Raw genomic sequence first — 16,596 nt, 5'->3', positions numbered from 1 at the left:
AATTGTGTCCATGACATTTCCTGCAGCGAGGTTTTCCTGAAGGTTTCCAGCAGCCCTTTCAGCCCCACACCCCTTTCTTGGCCTCTTCACCCACTGAGCGTGGCCTCACGCCGAGTTCCCAGCAGCATAAGGACCGTATCCCCATCGCACGTCCACGCGTGTCTCTGGATGCTCTCAGCACATACAGCGACTTTCTGGGGTTTGCTTGTAAGTCTGAGCCATTTACTGAGAGTCAGGGGTTAGTGTGAGGAATGCTGAACAGCCAGGGTATGAACAGACGGTCCTTCCTCGAGATACCTCCTCCAGACACAGTTTGCAGTGTTTCTCAGCGACAAGAGGTTGCTCTGCTCTTTTACTGTAATTATTTTTATGCAAAAGCTGCCCTCTCCATGCAGAAGGACTGATATAAAGAACCTAGACTGGTGAGAACTAAAGCACAGATCCTGTATTTCTGAGCTTGCTGATACATTCACTCTCCACAGCACTGAAAGCTGCAGAAACTGTCCTTTCACAGGCTTTTATAAGCACTCAAGTGACTTAATCTTTTAGTGTAAAAGCCTGCTTGTATATTAAGCTTTCTGTTATCAGTGTCATTAAATCAATATCCTCAGTCCTACAGGATCCGAGTCACAGGGAAGCTGTCACACACAGTTTAACTTAAGAAATGCAGAATCAAGGGACAGTCAGTTTGTTTTTCATAGATTAGAGAGCCCTTTGAAGTAGAGCTGGTGAAGATCAGAGAGGGTTTACACCTTATTCTAGCAAGTTTCTTACATGTTGCGGGGCTTTCTGTTCTGATGACGGTTTTGTTGCAGAACTTCCAATGAAGTCTGGGAAGATGAGTGTTTCATGCAGTTATAAATAGCACTGAAAAGCCTTGTGAGGCCTATGTCACGTGCACTAAACATGGGAGATGTTTTTGAAGAGAAGTAAATAGGCAAAATGGTGTGGACCCTCTTGTAAATGCATTATTTATTGGTTCTTTTTCCATGCGGGTGCACACACCTTTCTGGACAGCTCAGAGACTGTAAAGCCTCACTTGGGGTAGTTCTTTGTCTAATGAGTGACATCTGTGTTTAAAGATGGAGAAAACCAATAATTTGTCCCTTGCCAGAGACTGCGGGTAAAGCATACATCTGGGATTTATTTGTGTAAAAAGGTACGCAACTGAGGTACCGTGTCTTCTTCCAACCTGACCCTGTGGTGTCCTTTGCATTCAGTGTGTTAAGGATCAAGATTTATCTAGAGATACCTTACAAATCAGAAATGGCAGTTATTGTACGGTCTTAGCTCTTACTACAGCAGATCTTTCTCTCTCTTTTTTTTTTTGATTTATTTTTTTCTTAGCCACCGTTTGTCTCTCCTACAAGTGAAGTAATTTGTAATGCAAACTGACGAGGAATAGTTTCAATTGCTTACTTCAGGGAAGCAATAGACATGATGGACATAACATTATACAGCGTAATGGACAAATATCATGCTACGTGCCCTTGCTGCTGGTAAAACAGAACAAAGTCTCCTAACAAAAATAAATCAACTGAAGTTGCAGAAGGCAGTTTTCCACGTTCTGAAAGGAACGGGAAGTTCAGAAACGACAGATCTGGGAGGGAACGTACCAGCCTGACCCTGAAGGCTTGTGTGGGCTTTCAGAGGGCAGCCGGCGGTGGGCTCTCATAGGCGGGGAAGAACTCTTCTGTATTATAATAATTAATGTCATGTATGTGGTTTTATTATGTCTCTCTCACCACAGCTGGAAAGTAAGTGGCATGAGCAAACCGAGGGTTATATCAGTGAGATATTTCCTGGAGATGTGGGACGTGAATTCTGTCCCATTATCACTTCCCAGTGTGGCACACTTGTGAGAATGGGAGGTTTTACCATTTGCTTTGCTCCCTGTGTGGAAAAAGGCTCCAGGGTGGCACTAGAGTCGAAGGGCAAAGCAGAGACCCTCGGCAGATAAACGGCAAACTTTGCTTTTCACAAAGCTCTGCTGCTCTGAGTGCCTGACCTGCCACCTCAGCCGGTTCTGTGATGAAGGTTTAGGGAAAACAGGGTGAGGCAACGAACTAGAAATTTTGTCCAGGGATGTTGCTCCAAGAGATAAGAAAATTCCATTTATGTTATCTGGAGATGTGAGTTAAGAAGTAAATGGCCTTATCTACAGCATAGCTACCTGAGGTGTGTGAAAATCCAGCGTGAGTGTCCTGGGGGAGGCAGAAACGCTTTATTATCGCGGGTAGGGAGGGAACTGTGCTGCCCGGTGCCCGGCACTCAGTGTTGGACTGGGGGAGAGCAGAAGCGAGATTGCATCAGGGATTCTGGTGGAATTTCTGCAGGACGAGGCAGGGCGGGTTTTTTTCCCTTCTTTCTCTAAAACAAGGAAAGCAACACTCGGTTATCTTTTGGCTTGACAGCAGAATTGTGTTGCAATAATCTGAGGGCTGTTGATTCATCAGTGATTTATTTATGTTGAAGACTCTTGTAATTAAAGAAAAATAAAATCTTTAAGTTAGAGTCTAACACAAGGTGGACTTTGGGGATTTATGTATTAGAAAGAGTTGAAGAGATGCTGGAAATCCTCTAGTTTGCATATTTTGTCTATAACAAACTATTACTTCACTCCAACATATTTTGAATTATTTTGTCATGAAACTGGTGTCTCAAAGCTTCCTGAATGGAGGAGGCTGAGTTAGTGGCTAAATCTGTTTATGGAAGATAGAAATTATGTCACTATAATGCTGAGGCGTGTTAGAATAAAATATTGATTTATGGCATCGCTCTTTCAGTTAGATTGTATGTTTTAAAATAGTCACTATTGTGGAAAGAAAATGTCTGTCAGTTGGCTATTGTAATGCATGTATTTCAATGTTATTAATCCTAAAATATGAGATTTTTTTTACCTAATGAAAACAAAACCCAACAAAGCTAAATATATGCTGAAGAATAACACCCTGTCCTGCAAAAAATAACACATATATTTGTGCTTATATACAATAAATCATTCTGGTTTGCTAGTTACCTAAATGGGATGCAGATTTCTGGTCCTTTTAAAACTTTACTTCAGGGTTATATTTTCTTTCTTGCAGACTCCCAAACAATACAGCCAAGCACTAAATAAGAGTAACAGAATTCATCTTTACTGTGCATTTCTGGACTATAGGTATGTAACATAAGTTCAAATTCTTTAACTTGGTTTAATTAAATTGCATATGATCGATGCACATAATTGATGCTAGATATTACCTAGATTCTTTTTGTTTGCTTTCGTTCATGGAAATAGTTAAGGAAATGGAGGCACTGGTTTACAAAAACCACAATCTCATAGTGACTTACCATAAATAAGAGACTTGTTATTCACAGATCTTGTGTTAGGTAGGTAATTGAAAGACTGAAATATTTTGGAATCAAAACTAAAATGCAGACTGGTACAAATTGTGCTTATTGTGGTTTCCAAGTGTGTTCTCTTGGGCGGATTCTTGGGTGTTTTAATGGAAAACCTCCAGCAGTGCCATTATTTTTGCTCGATCTGTGCCTGTGTCACACCACCACGTGAGACAGGTGTTTCAGATCTGTGAATTTTGGCAAACACGTGGAATGAAGAAATATTATGGCCCTGAATGCAAATTAGAATAAAAGAGAAGTAAATATCGCCTTAAATTTCTCTCATAAAATAGGAAGAATGGAAAAGCAGTAGCTACTTTTTTTAAGCTCTGAGTATATTTCATCTGGTTTTGATTTCCAGACGTGTTGCTCTTACTGAATTAACTGAGAAAGAATACAATAGTGAATTTTGAATTTGATGGGGATTAACAGTTTTTGAGCCATAGCGGGATGAGCCTAATGGATGTAGCGGTGGCCGCGGTGCTGTGATCCCTCCTGTCCAGCGTGCACGTGGGAACGTCGCTGTAATTGTTTTATTCAAGTCTTGTTTAAGTCTGTTGAACTGTCCCAGCTGTTGGCAGTTACTTGTTGTTATGGTTACGCACAAATTACAATAAATTAGAAACAGATTTCACTGAAGCAAATTAATATGGTTGGGGCATTGTTCTGTGCTGTTTTCCACTGGGGCCTGGGCCCTCAAGGCTTTGCCTCAGGATAGGAACTGAAATACAAAATCTGCCCTTCCTAATGAGTTTTGTTTGTGTCAAGATGGTCTTATTCCCTAGTGCATGGTAATTAGAGAACAAGCAATTGGTTTCTGACCTATGACGGACTATCTCTGAGAACTCAAGGAGGGTCCCAAAGGACAGAAGAACGGTGAGGTAATACCTATCGTTAAAATAAGCGCCAAGAAAAGCACACATCACTCGGTCTAGCTTCAGGACCTAGAATAATATCAAAAGTAATAAAGGGTTAAGCAGTTTGGGTGGGCGACCTAGGGTGTCTGAGCCCATGGAGCCCCCCAGATGTAGGCTTGTGGCTTCCACGTCCCTGCTCCTCCGCAGGACTCCTGGCAGGGCTGGGGCAGCACGGGGGGTTCTGGGTGGCCCTGGCTCTGAGAAGGACCAAACTCATGAGGGTCACTTTCCTGCGTGGCCCTGGGACCGCCGGGCCGGCCGGATCCTCGGAGCAGGAGCTGCTCTTGCTGCCCCTGAGGATGGAGTGACAGAAAGTAATTGACGTGGACGGGCCGCTAGAAATCATGCTCAATCAGTCTGAGTGGGTTAATTGGACAGGATGAATAGATAAGGGAGAGGCAGCAGATACGATACGCTGACTTTGACTTGTGCAAGATTGTTGACTTCGATATTATAGTTCTCACAACATAGAAATTTGCACCTAGGTGGGTGAAATGCCATAAATGGGTTGCACAACGTAAAGAAAAAAATGCCATTATCGCTCACTTGTTGCAAAACTGGGAAGAAATCTCTAGTGACATTCATGTAGGGGTTTGATTTGGGACCTGTTCTGGTCAAGATTTTCCTTAACTATTTTCATGACGGAATTGAGAAGACACTAGCATTGTTTGTGGATGCATCAGCCTGACATGGCTTTCAAACCTTTATATCTGCTGTATAGTATAATGCATGTCAAATTAACCTGCATAAGATGCATTTTTGATAGAGATTAAGTTCCATTTTTGTGTGCTTTGCAGCAATGGAACGGGTGTTTGGTCTAATGAAGGTTGTGTACGTGAGAGCGGGGACCTCAACTACTCAGTGTGTCTTTGTAACCACCTCACTAACTTCGCCATTCTGATGCAAGTGGTGCCTCTGAAGGTGAGATTAAGCAAAGGAATAAATGTGTCTGTCAAAACCAAAGCATAAATACCTCCCACCACAGTAAGTGATTGAAACTAGGCTTTTTTTTACCCAACTCAGATTGATTCCTTATCTTGCTTTCTGGGATGATGTTTTAATAGTTCTTGACTTTATTTATTTTTTAAAACTTTTGGTAACTGAAATGGAGCATGAAATGAAACACATCTCTAGTAGGTGGGAATTCTCTTTACTCTTACTCTTTAGGCCTGATTTCTTGAAGTATTAAGCAGAAAAAGCAGTAGAAGACGTTGTACAAATGACTCTGGCTTTTATGGTTAATTTTAAAGATGGAGATAGCTGAAGATGTGGCTCTTTAAGGGTTTTGGTAATGAGACTTGTGGAACATGAAGAGCCAGGCTTGACCTCCGTGTGAAGCTCTGCTGCCAGCTGGCCCTGCCAGCTCTCCAAGTGCCTCCCTGCTGCTCGCTCCTCACCCCGTCGCCAAGCAGGGGCTTGTGTAGAAGGAACATGAGAAAGAAAACAATGCTTTGGAGTCGAGAGTGAACCCCTTATGTATAGTTTTCTCTATGCTCAGTTCCTTTGTCCAAAGAGTTTTCAAGCAAGCCTCTTTTCAGCTGCAATATGACACTTTACTTGTTTACCCGGCGCCTTATGCATGCCATTCGTACTCATCGCTACTTTCAGATGGAGCTTTGATGGCAAACACATTGCTCTCCCCACTAGACGTGTTCTTCTCTTCATGATACCTCACAATGCCTTGAGGTTTCCTCAGAGCTGGAGCAGTGTCTGCTCCCTGCAGGTGAGGTGCTGCTTTGTGCCTGCTGAAGGACTCCTACAAAACTCAGCACCAGGCAAGGTCAACCCTGTCCTGGATCTTTGCAGACAGACAGACAGACAGCACAGCCATGAGCATGAGAAATATGTTTTTGCTGCTTTATTTGGGCGTGCTCCTGTCAGGGAGGATCTGATGCAGGTAGTCATGAAGCCCTGCTCAGACAACCCTTGGTTAATAAATAATGAATTTATAATAGAAATCATTTACAAGTCATACATTTAAAGAAATGTGTACTAATTGTCTGTCAAATTTATAGTCTCTGGCACATTCTCAGCTCTCTACATTCACCGTCCCAATAACATAAATTAACAGACTGAAGAAGAGCTTCAGCGGGAGTCCCACTGTCACATTTGTCACTGTGTGCTGCTAACAAGCGTGTTCTCTGCGGTACAGCTGGAGGGGTTTTGTCAGCTCTCTTGGCGTGGATGCATTGACTATATGTCCATGCCTCCTGTTAATTGGTTTAAATGATGGGTTTGCTCTGCTTTTAGGCAGTAGTTTTGCCAAGACAGCTCCTGCTGCAGGACGGGCTGCATGTGAGGATGGCACAGGGGTTCCTGCAGATGGATGCAGAAGTCGGGCTGCAGCATAAGGGAACTCTAATCAGGGCTGTTCCACTGAGCAGCTCCAAAGTCTTTTCAAGGAACGAATCATCCCAAACTGCAGTTGGGAGTTACTGATTCAGTAACACTGTTAGCACAGCTATTCACCTGGTAATCCTGGTTAGACAGTGTAATGCCATCCGAGTCAGTGTCACAGGTTGGAATAACATGGTTTGCTCACCAAAGAGTTTTGCATTAGTTGAACCATTTTAAGATGAGGGTATCCTGTTCAGGTCACCCAGTTTTTATGTAATCGTTATTACCTTTATTACTTGTAAAGCACCTAATGACCCCAGATGGTTTCCAAGTATCATTTTTTCTAGGAACTCTTCATACCCATAGTAAAATGCAGCTTTGCCTGAAGAGCTTCACACGAAGCCAATGAAGGCATCATCCCTGTGATGCGCTTTAATTCCAGTTCCTCTGGTTTGGCTGTTATGTGGTCCCTCTCTCAGAGTTCATCAGAAGATCTCCTCCCAAATCTTTGACCAAGATATACCCTCTAAATTGAATACTTAGGATTATCTTGCAGTAGTAATATTTTTAACCAGTGGAAAAAAAAATGGTGTCTTCATTGTGTAATTGGCGTGAAGTTGAGATTGCAAAGACAAGTTGCCTGGCTTTTGAGCTGTACAAGCAGATTATGCTCAGTTACAAATTCCTAAAACATTTGCTAAGTATTTGCTTCACATGTCTAAGCAATAGAGCCTCCTGAATCAACTAGACGATTGGAAAGTTCTCCCAGACGCCCTTGGAACCCTGTTAAGTAAATGTTAAAATGCTGTAGATTTTAAACACATATACATGTTTATTCACCATGTTCTGAAATTCATGAGCCAAGGTTCAAAGGGCCCTTATAAATCACCCATTTGAATACCAGATTGTCAGTGCTTTAAGAAATTGTTACAATGGTGTTGTATTTGATCTTGAACTTTTGTATATCTTATTTTTCTTTTTATAAATGGAGTTCACAGATAAATGAGACAAGAAAAAGCGAGGGTGGGTGTATAAAACTGCCCACATTTGAACAGTTCTATTTTTATACTTATTATGTATCTGTGGCTGTATAAATAGAAATGGATTAATTTTTTCCACATCAACACTATTTTTGACAGAATATTTATTTTTTGTCTAGTGTGGTTTTTTGTTTTTGTTTTTGTTTTTTTTTTGCAAAAGGGCTCTGCTTTTCATGAAAAATGTAAATAAATTATTGGGAATGGATTGCCTGAAAATTGCAGAGGCTTTCATCAAAAGCTGTATTTTGGTACAAAAAAAGTAACTGTATTCTTCATGGGAATTCTGCTTTGGGTGCTTAAGACTTTCTGTAGAAAAAATGGAAGTATAACTTCCCTTTTTCTCCATCCTATGGATAAGTGCAGCTCACAGGGTAGCAGAAACAGGCAGACATCCTCTCCAAGGGCACCGTAACAGCCTTTAATCTAATGCAGTGGTCTGCAGAATTGTAAAACCTCAGATGAATAATTCTACGCCCCCTTGCAAAAAGGCAGGCAGCTTCACAGAAAAAAGTTAAAAAAAAAAATAAAAAGGGGGACATCAACCATTCTCAGTTCTAAATAGATGCAGTGCAGAGCAGTACGTATGGAGCAGCTTCAGAGCTGGGAGAACATCTCTGGAGAGAACACTGCTGACGGGGAAATCCAGTGCAAGGACCGTTCTGACTCAGCTCATTTTCACGAGAATAATTTTCTTTTTGCTTAAAAGAAAAAGTGTAAGCTTTCTGTTATTGAGACAATGCAAGTTTTTAAAGAGAGTTTGCTGTTCACAACTGGAGAGTACGTTGTACTCTAAATTCAGACAAAGCCAAAGTGTCTCTAAGCATTACTGAAAAAAGTGACCTTTAAGATGATCTTTAAGGTCCCTTCCAACCCAAACCATCCTATGATTCTCTGATCACTCTTTGTCAAGGATGGTGATTTTTCTTCTGAGTTATGCTAAATTTAGGCCAGAATCTCCTTGCCTGGCTCCCTCTCTTTATTCCTTCACACGGTCGAGTCTGGCTTTTCCACCGACGGAGCAACAGCACGAGCCCGACCTTGTCAGCCTCGATGAACCCAGTGCCTCCCTTCCCGCTGGGCCTGGTCCAGCTCAGCTTCGCTCCTTCACCGACAACCAGCAGATCTCTCTATATATTTATGCAGTTTGTGTATTTCTTGCGGGCATAAATGCCTTTATATATTCTCAAGGTTCTTTATCATAGCAATTTTATTACAAGGGACAGAACTATGTTAATAATTCATGCACCCGCTTGGAGAGGAATTACGATGTCTCACATGGATTTAGTTTTGTTTCAGTGAGACATTCACAGGAACAAAATTGTAGGATATTTTGCATCTAATGGTGCTTTCTCATGAATACTTGAAGTATTGCAAGATGAGGAATGCTGACAAATTGTTAGACGTTTATGGAGCGGACCGTCAGGTGGGTCTATTTTCCAGGAAGCACGGAAATTATAGAAAGTTCTCAGGAACAACGTGCGAGTTCTTGATTTTTCTTCTTGATCTTTACTCAAAAAAGGTTAGGTTAATTCAGTCACTATTCTACTGTATTCCAGCTGGAAGTAATGTACAGACACTGAAATCTGCTGAGATGTGAAAGCATTTTTATTTCATTTTTCAGAGAAAAGTTGAAAGGGAGGTCACAAAGAAAAAATTAAAATTCTGGAATTTTAACTTAAATGTGTGCGATACAGTAGTGTGTGGAGAAAAAGAGCCTTGGATGCTGTGAATTAGCTAAAACCAAGCTTGGATTACAAGATCTTATGTTTGTTTCAGCAAGAGCTTGAACACACTGAAGTCACAGTGATTGTGAAAGAACGATATGAACAATACTGATCAGCTTGAGACACAGGGATGCAGTTTAGCTGCTGTCGGTGAGGCAGGCGATTAGCAGTTGTAACAAGTTTATTTCAGGAATGAAATGACAATCTTGGAAAAACTTAGGACCATGTGGTGCTCAGATGTCAGCCTGGCACTGACCTGTTAGCCTGCTGATGAATTGGCCCACGTGGAACGCCGAAGTTATTTGTGTCTTTATCACTCTGCTGTTAAGTCTGTGTCACAGCTGGCCCAAATTCATGCTTGCTTGCTGAGATTCGTTTATCGTGTTTGTTTTAACTTGAGAAATGATAGCATTTATTTGGAGTTATGGAGATTAGTGATGATGAACTGGTTTAAATGAATAAATAAGTTAATTGAAGGTAAAATGTGACTGAATATGAGCAGAATGTTCCTGAAGGGACGTGTTCAGCCCTTGGTTGCCTTTGTGAAGCTGCATGGATGTAATGAAGGTCAGCACAGGATCAGAATTTGGAAGCTTGGTTGAGGAGTCTTTTCACAACTCTGGTCAAGTTAGTCAGATTGAGAATTTTAGAATTGCATCTCCCTGATAAAATGTGTCAATGGGATTTTCAGAGTAGTTGTGCAGATATAAACGAATTCATGTTCCCCTCCTCTGGAGAACTCATTGCTCTGATCGAGCTGCTCTTTCTGATGGGGGAAAAAGTCCCCCACAGCAAATCATTACTCCAGGTGCACTCCTGGGGATTCATGTCTGTCTTTCTCATTCCTTGATCCACGGAACAGTGTTCCAGCTTTTGCTTCATCTGGTGCAGTCAGAACAAGCCCGTAGTGCCAGCTGCCTGGCAATGTTATAGTTAGGGAGACAATGGTGCATTAATATAGCCGCGGTAGGAAAAAGAAATAATCCATTTAGTTTGACATGTTTACACTGGTTTATGTTTGCTTCTTCTGGAGAAAGTCCAAGTAGAGGGCACTCAGGGTGATACGCTCCCTGTGGCGGTTTCCTTGTGGTAGGGCAGGGCAACAGTCCTGCTCTGCGCCATGGGCCTGAGCCCGGACAGGAGCAGCAGAGCATGAGATGGAACACGTTTCCTTGAGCCGTATCTTCTGCTGGCAGAGCTGGGGAGATCCCAAGCTTCAAGGCCACCTCCCGCACCCAGCGGTACCTCCCGCGGGAGGGCAATGGCTGGAGGAGAGGCCCGTTCCTGGGCTGGGGGACAGATGGAACCGGGAGGAGAGAGGTGGGCCGCGCTCCTCGGGGGCAGTCAGACGGAGCCGTGGCACAAGGTACTTCCTAGACAGCCGGAGTCAAACCCAGCATGCAAGAAGCCCCGTTTCCAAAGCACTCCAAAGAAAATTCAGGCACTATTATTTTATTTTGGGCAGCTTTACTTCCTCTCATCAGTCAGTGGGCCCTATGCTCCTGCCAGGAAACACGCCAGCCATCTGGCAGGTTTTATTTTTATAGTGATCCAACAACTACAAAGCATGCCAGGCTATTTGTACCATCTGCCACATAAATGTCATTTCAGCAAAGGGATGGTGGACACCTGGGGACCCAGAGTTCAAAAATTCTTTTAAAGGGGAAATTGTCTCCCACAGCAACATAGAGTTTGAGGTTTGGGTCCCCCTCCCAAAATGAACAAGGCAGGACACAGCTGTAATGTTTATGGCTCCTAGATTTCTTTTTTTCCCCTATTTTATCCTCTTTCTGTCTTTTCCAATTGTCGGGATATAAAAATGACTACTATAAAGTTCACATGTGGATGGGCATTTCCAGCAAGGTAATAGTGCCATACAATCTGTGGCAGAAATTGTTCAGGTCTTTAGAAATGTAGCAAATGTGTCTAAAGTTAGATTTTTTCCCATCCCATTTGTAGTTTTTCTTCCATAATTCAAAAGAGAGGATCAATCAAAACAGTTCAAGCTGCCTACCAATGGGCTTGAATCAGAGAAGCATTTATAAAGGGGAAAATATTTAAAAGCTTCTGATCTTGCAGCTGGAGCTATAGAGACAACCCATAGCATCTTTAGGGAGCCCAGGATTTGGCTGTGGGGTTCTATCCACAAAAGGAAAGATATCCCAAATTCCTTGTTTTGGGCAATATGTGTGTTTTTACTTTATCACTGTTATAGCTGAGTTTGACAGCAAGTTTTGACAATGTATGGCTGACTGAAAACAAAGTGCACCTATTTGTGTTTATAAAGAATGTTTTGAAAATGTCCTAATATTGTCAAATGTTTTAAAAATATGGGACATAGGTGTATAATTTATAAGTTTGGAACATTATTTTCCTAATCTAATATTACAGTTATTAATCAAATGTTGCACTCGGGGAGATTAAAAGAACAGCCTGAAATAATGAACTTTTTTCTTAATTTTTTCACCCAGCTGGGATTCAGACTATATAATCTAATAGGACAGTGAAATGGAAAAGATGTGGCATTCTCTGATTTCTGCTGTTTTGCAATTTTAATATAATTACTTTTCTCAGCATGTTTTTCATTGCTGGGAACATAAAAAGAATAATGCCTTAGCCCAGTAATTTTTCTTCTCTGTTGCATATTTAAAAATTGGATAGGCATTCCAATTTTTTTGGTCCTTGTTTATTACCATTGACAGTTTGCTTAGCTGAAGAGACCTCTGCAGACAGTTTAGGCAGCCCTTACACATCAGACGAGCAAAGATAAATCAGCCGATGTATTTATTTGGTTGGTGCAAAAGTAATTGCGGTTTTTGCGTTGTTGAAATTTGCCATTTGATATTGGAATACATTCTTAAGTGTGGTTATGTTATACATCGTTTTAATGCGCTTTTCTCACTTTATGTTTTTGTGCTACTGACTTATTACTTGCTGTTTATTTTATATTTATTTTAAACTATGGAAATGATATTAGACAAAAAGCAAATTTGAGCGATTTTTTTATTAGAGCTCAAAATGGGTAGTAAAGCAGCAGAGACAACTCTCGATATCAATAACACATTTGGCCCAGGAACTGCTGAGGAATGTACAGCGTAGCGGCGGGTCAAGAAGTTTCATAAAGGACCTGAGAGCCTTGAAGGTGGGGAGCGTAGTGACCACCATCGGAACTGGACAAGGATCAATTGAGAGCGATCATCAAAGCTGATCCTCTTACAAACAATTTTAAACTTGGAGCCGTTGTTCATTCTTTTGCTCTTCCATACTTTTGCCAGTGCAGCTCTGTTAATTTTGATGGGAGGAAATAGGAGAATTTCTTTTTCTGTCCTGAATTCCATAGAATTACATGGAAAAAGTTGGACTAATGATGCAGGATATGAAACCCCTCAAATTCCTTAGAGAATTGTTTGGCAGTAACTGAATTTCACTCAGCAGAGGAGAACAAAAAATTACTTCTTTATTTTGGGAAAGCACAAATATTTAAGAGTTCTGTAATGGTCAAAAGAGCTCTTTAGTTTGAGAAGGACTCTATTCTAATCAGGATATTTAACAAAATAGCACAGACTTCATTCCTATCGTGAAAATGAAAGCACGGAGCCATTTGGCAGCTGGGTCATCTTGCTGTCTAAAGGATTTCCCCATAAAAATGTTATGATACTGCACCTTTATCCATCACTGTTCTCTGTTGAATATCTTTAAACTTAGTCATTCTGTGCTCTTAAGTTTAGCCTGTCTCCTGTATTGGCCTTTTTCTGCCCTTTTCCCCCGCAAAGCCTGGTGCAGGGGAAGTTCAGGGCTGGGTACCTGGAGGTTTTTGGCCGGGGTGCCACAGTCCTGAGTTGAAATGTGTGTTTCTGAATCAAAGCCCAAGCCTGGGATAAGGAAAGTAGACATACTAATATTCATTGAATTTTACTGGGAGCTGGGTATTTAATTATCCTCAACCGCTCTGAAAAATCTCAGAGTCTGGCAAGAGCACATCGTTTCTCTGCCCGCAAGAGCCTGCTGGCCCCATGCTGGGGTTCGTTCTCCTCGTAGGCCTCGCTGATGGACTTTGGTTTGGCTGTTAATTGGAGAACGGGATGAGTCTGCTCTTGCTGGAACAGATGGACAAGTCTTAGCTGTATGGGCAAAGGTAGCTCCTTCAGTATCACAGCAGATAATCTGCTGTCAGTATGGCATTGAACAGCTCTTGAGAACCACTGCAAGTCTTAGGCCTGACATGAAGGCAGAAAAAACACGCTGCTTTGTGTTATACAAACAGAGATGTGAGGAAGAATAGCAAATATCGGATTTTGTGGGTCCCTTCCAACTCAGGACATTCTCTGATTCTGTGATTTTTTTCTAATCCCCAAACTTTATCATACTTTGGTAACATTCGCAACTCGAGTCCTTCCTCCCTGCCATGCTTCCTTCAGGCTTCGCTGAACCCAAAACTTGCTGTGTGTGGTTTGTAATGAGCAGATTACCCACTGTTTGATGACATCTTGCCCAGAACTACTTTAAAAGACAACGTGGGGTTTTAAGAATACTAATTAATACCTTTGCAGAGATATTTGGGAAAATTCTAATTTTTTCATGTCACGGTGAAAAGTTTTAAATAAGCAGCCAGCCACCAGGCTGGGCTGCCCATAGGAAAAAGTTCCTTCAATCCTGAAAAGCCCCCTTCGTAGCACTTTGTTGCTGATCACTAGGAGCTGTGGAGTTGATGGAGAATGGGAATTCAAAAGCACTTCTGCTGGAAGTGGCTGATAAAGGTGATTGCCCTGCAAAGCATCACTCTCAGAGGCTTTTTTTCTCTAAGCTTGCGGCATCTGATACACTGTGGCTCTATAAAAGTAGTCTCTGGATCAAGCGAGACTGTTTTTGCTGGGAGTTCTGGTTGTGCAGTGCCATCAGGTTTGGCCACACAAAAATCCTTCTTGTGGTCTCAGTGAGCAGACTGACCTCCTGAACTAAACACGAATGTTAATTTGAAAAAAAACATGATGTTATGTACCTAACAAAGTGCTTGGCAAGCTGAAGGTAAACAGAGATCTGTATTGTTATTATTATTTAATATATAAATAAAGGCCTCACTGGACAGAAATTGAATTTCAGCAGCCTTTCTGGAGGCAATTAAAACCATTAGCTTCATCACTCGAGGCCAACGTTTTAATGTCTCTGAAACACTCAGGCTGCCAAAGTTAATTATTCATCCTTTTCTTAATTGGATTCAGATAGCATTTTAAAGGTGCAGCCTCAATAGGGTTGGCTGAGCCTTAATTTTTCACCCCTATCTCTCTCCCCCTCCCTTCCCCCAGGAAATGTCTCAGAAGAGATTGTTTCAAGCCTTTGCAGAAAGGTTTGAGAACCTATTTCAGCCCAGGCCAGCGGCTGATCCTCTCATGGCAGATCCCGGTCGGTTCAATAGAGTAAAAACCATATGTCTCTGTAATTGACTTCATGGTAGGAATGCTGCTTTGAGATGGAAAGCTGACCAAAAAGGACACTGACTTGCTCTTATGTTTGGACTTAGGGCAAAATACAATTGTCTTGTCTTACATTTGTGCCAGTAAACAAAAAAAAAAGTTAGGTTCATACAATATATACGTTATATGAGCACGTGCAAAAAATACCAAATTCTGTGTTCTACCAGTAAGCAACACTAAAATACAAATGATAGGGAAAATACAGTCCTTAGATTGCAAGGCTTATTTTTTAAGGCTGTAAAACTTTTTTTGGTCCAAGAATTTGTCTTTTATTGGAAGAAGATGAATTGCTTTTCAGAAAGGAGATTTCAAAAGTAGTTTAGACAGTGAAATTACTGCTTTTGGTGGCTAAATTGTGAAGCTGTAATTTGATATATGGACAAACCCTTTCAGGATCAGCTGTGACAAAGCTTGTTTTAAGTATTAGAATTCAGCCCTTTATTTGAGGGGTTGCCTCTAAAAGCAGACACAGGGATATTTTGCAGTATGTAAAGAAGAAAATTTTAGATTAATACTTCCCCAAAATGCCCTTTCCTCTGGACAAAGCAAAAAATACCTCCTTTGCAAAGCAGAAAACATGCCGTCAACTGCCTGAGGGATGGATAATGAGAAAAAGGGCCAGGAATGCAAATTTGACACAGAGAAGGGGACACCTGGAAGGGGACGCCGGGCAGGGAGAGCCCAGTGCTGCCCAGACAGACGCTCCAGTCTGGCCAGTTGCTATTTTGTGTGTTTGTAGCCCATTTAGTTCTTCGGGTTGTTGTGCTGTGTTGTACATACGAGTGCTCATTAATGTTACATAAATAAGCAGGTTTTATGTTCTAGATACAGATCAAAGGATTTTTCATGTACAGCCTCGTGGACAAGTCTTTCAGCCTCAATTGACCTTTTCCAGACACTCCAGAGATGAAAAGTACCATTCTATTATAATAATATATTTTCATCATGCAGCACAGTTATTTTTAAACAGATGAGTTAGATGTCACTCATTTTCTTGTTCTTAACAACATCATCAGGGAAAAATACATGTTCAGAGTCTGAACTGGTATCTTTCCAGAACCATTTCTCAGGCCATGCGGATGCCTGTGATTTTCCAAAATAAAAATGCACTAACTTCTTTTATGAGTGAGAATGAGGGCGAGACAATCATCTCTAATATTGCAGATGGAAGTAACTACTGATACTAAAACGGTCAGATCTTTGTCCATGCTGTTAGTGACACTTGCAAGGTAAAGGGTGTTACAGCCTAAACTAGAAGAGTGGGAGTTTCATATGGACAATGGATTTTTGATTTGACTGTTTGTTAAAGCTGAAACTAAGAAATATCTGGGTTTTAGTGTTCATGATTGCTAACGCTCGTGACTGCACGAGCTTGTTTCCTAGCTTTTCAGCTTGCCTCAGAGTAAGACAACGACCTTATAAACTCAAAGAAGCAAAACCTTTTAGAAGAAAAGAATAATTTTATGTACAAGTGTGAGAATCAGGCTCATGGGACTACTTCACAGATTGTTCAATGTTTTGTTTGGTACTTTTTAATGCTATTTTCTTTAGTAATAGCATTACAGCCTGATTAGCTTTTTTGTGCTGACTACAACATCATCCCAAATTACTGTCTTACATTCTACGCCATGAACCAAGTCTGAAAATTTTGAAAAAAACAAGCTGAGGTCAGATGAAATCAGCTGCTATCAGGCATTGGAATTTATATGAAATTGTTTCTTAATTG

General features: G+C 41.3%; 1 protein-coding gene across 1 annotated transcript in view; it reads left to right on the top strand.

Annotated features, from left to right (window-relative positions):
- The window catches only part of ADGRD1 (adhesion G protein-coupled receptor D1), a 127,433-nt gene that overhangs the window by 62,605 nt on the left and 48,232 nt on the right, over positions 1–16,596 (top strand). The window contains exons 14-15 of the mRNA XM_065646347.1: positions 3,087–3,160; positions 5,096–5,219. Coding sequence (XP_065502419.1) covers positions 3,087–3,160; positions 5,096–5,219 — 198 coding nt within the window. The remainder of the gene's footprint in view (positions 1–3,086; positions 3,161–5,095; positions 5,220–16,596) is intronic.

This window comes from Caloenas nicobarica, chromosome 16, assembly GCF_036013445.1.
Source record: "Caloenas nicobarica isolate bCalNic1 chromosome 16, bCalNic1.hap1, whole genome shotgun sequence".
Taxonomy (NCBI): domain Eukaryota; kingdom Metazoa; phylum Chordata; class Aves; order Columbiformes; family Columbidae; genus Caloenas; species Caloenas nicobarica.
The sequence above is the reverse complement of the archived record's forward strand: the minus strand, read 5'-3'. Positions and strand labels throughout refer to the sequence as shown.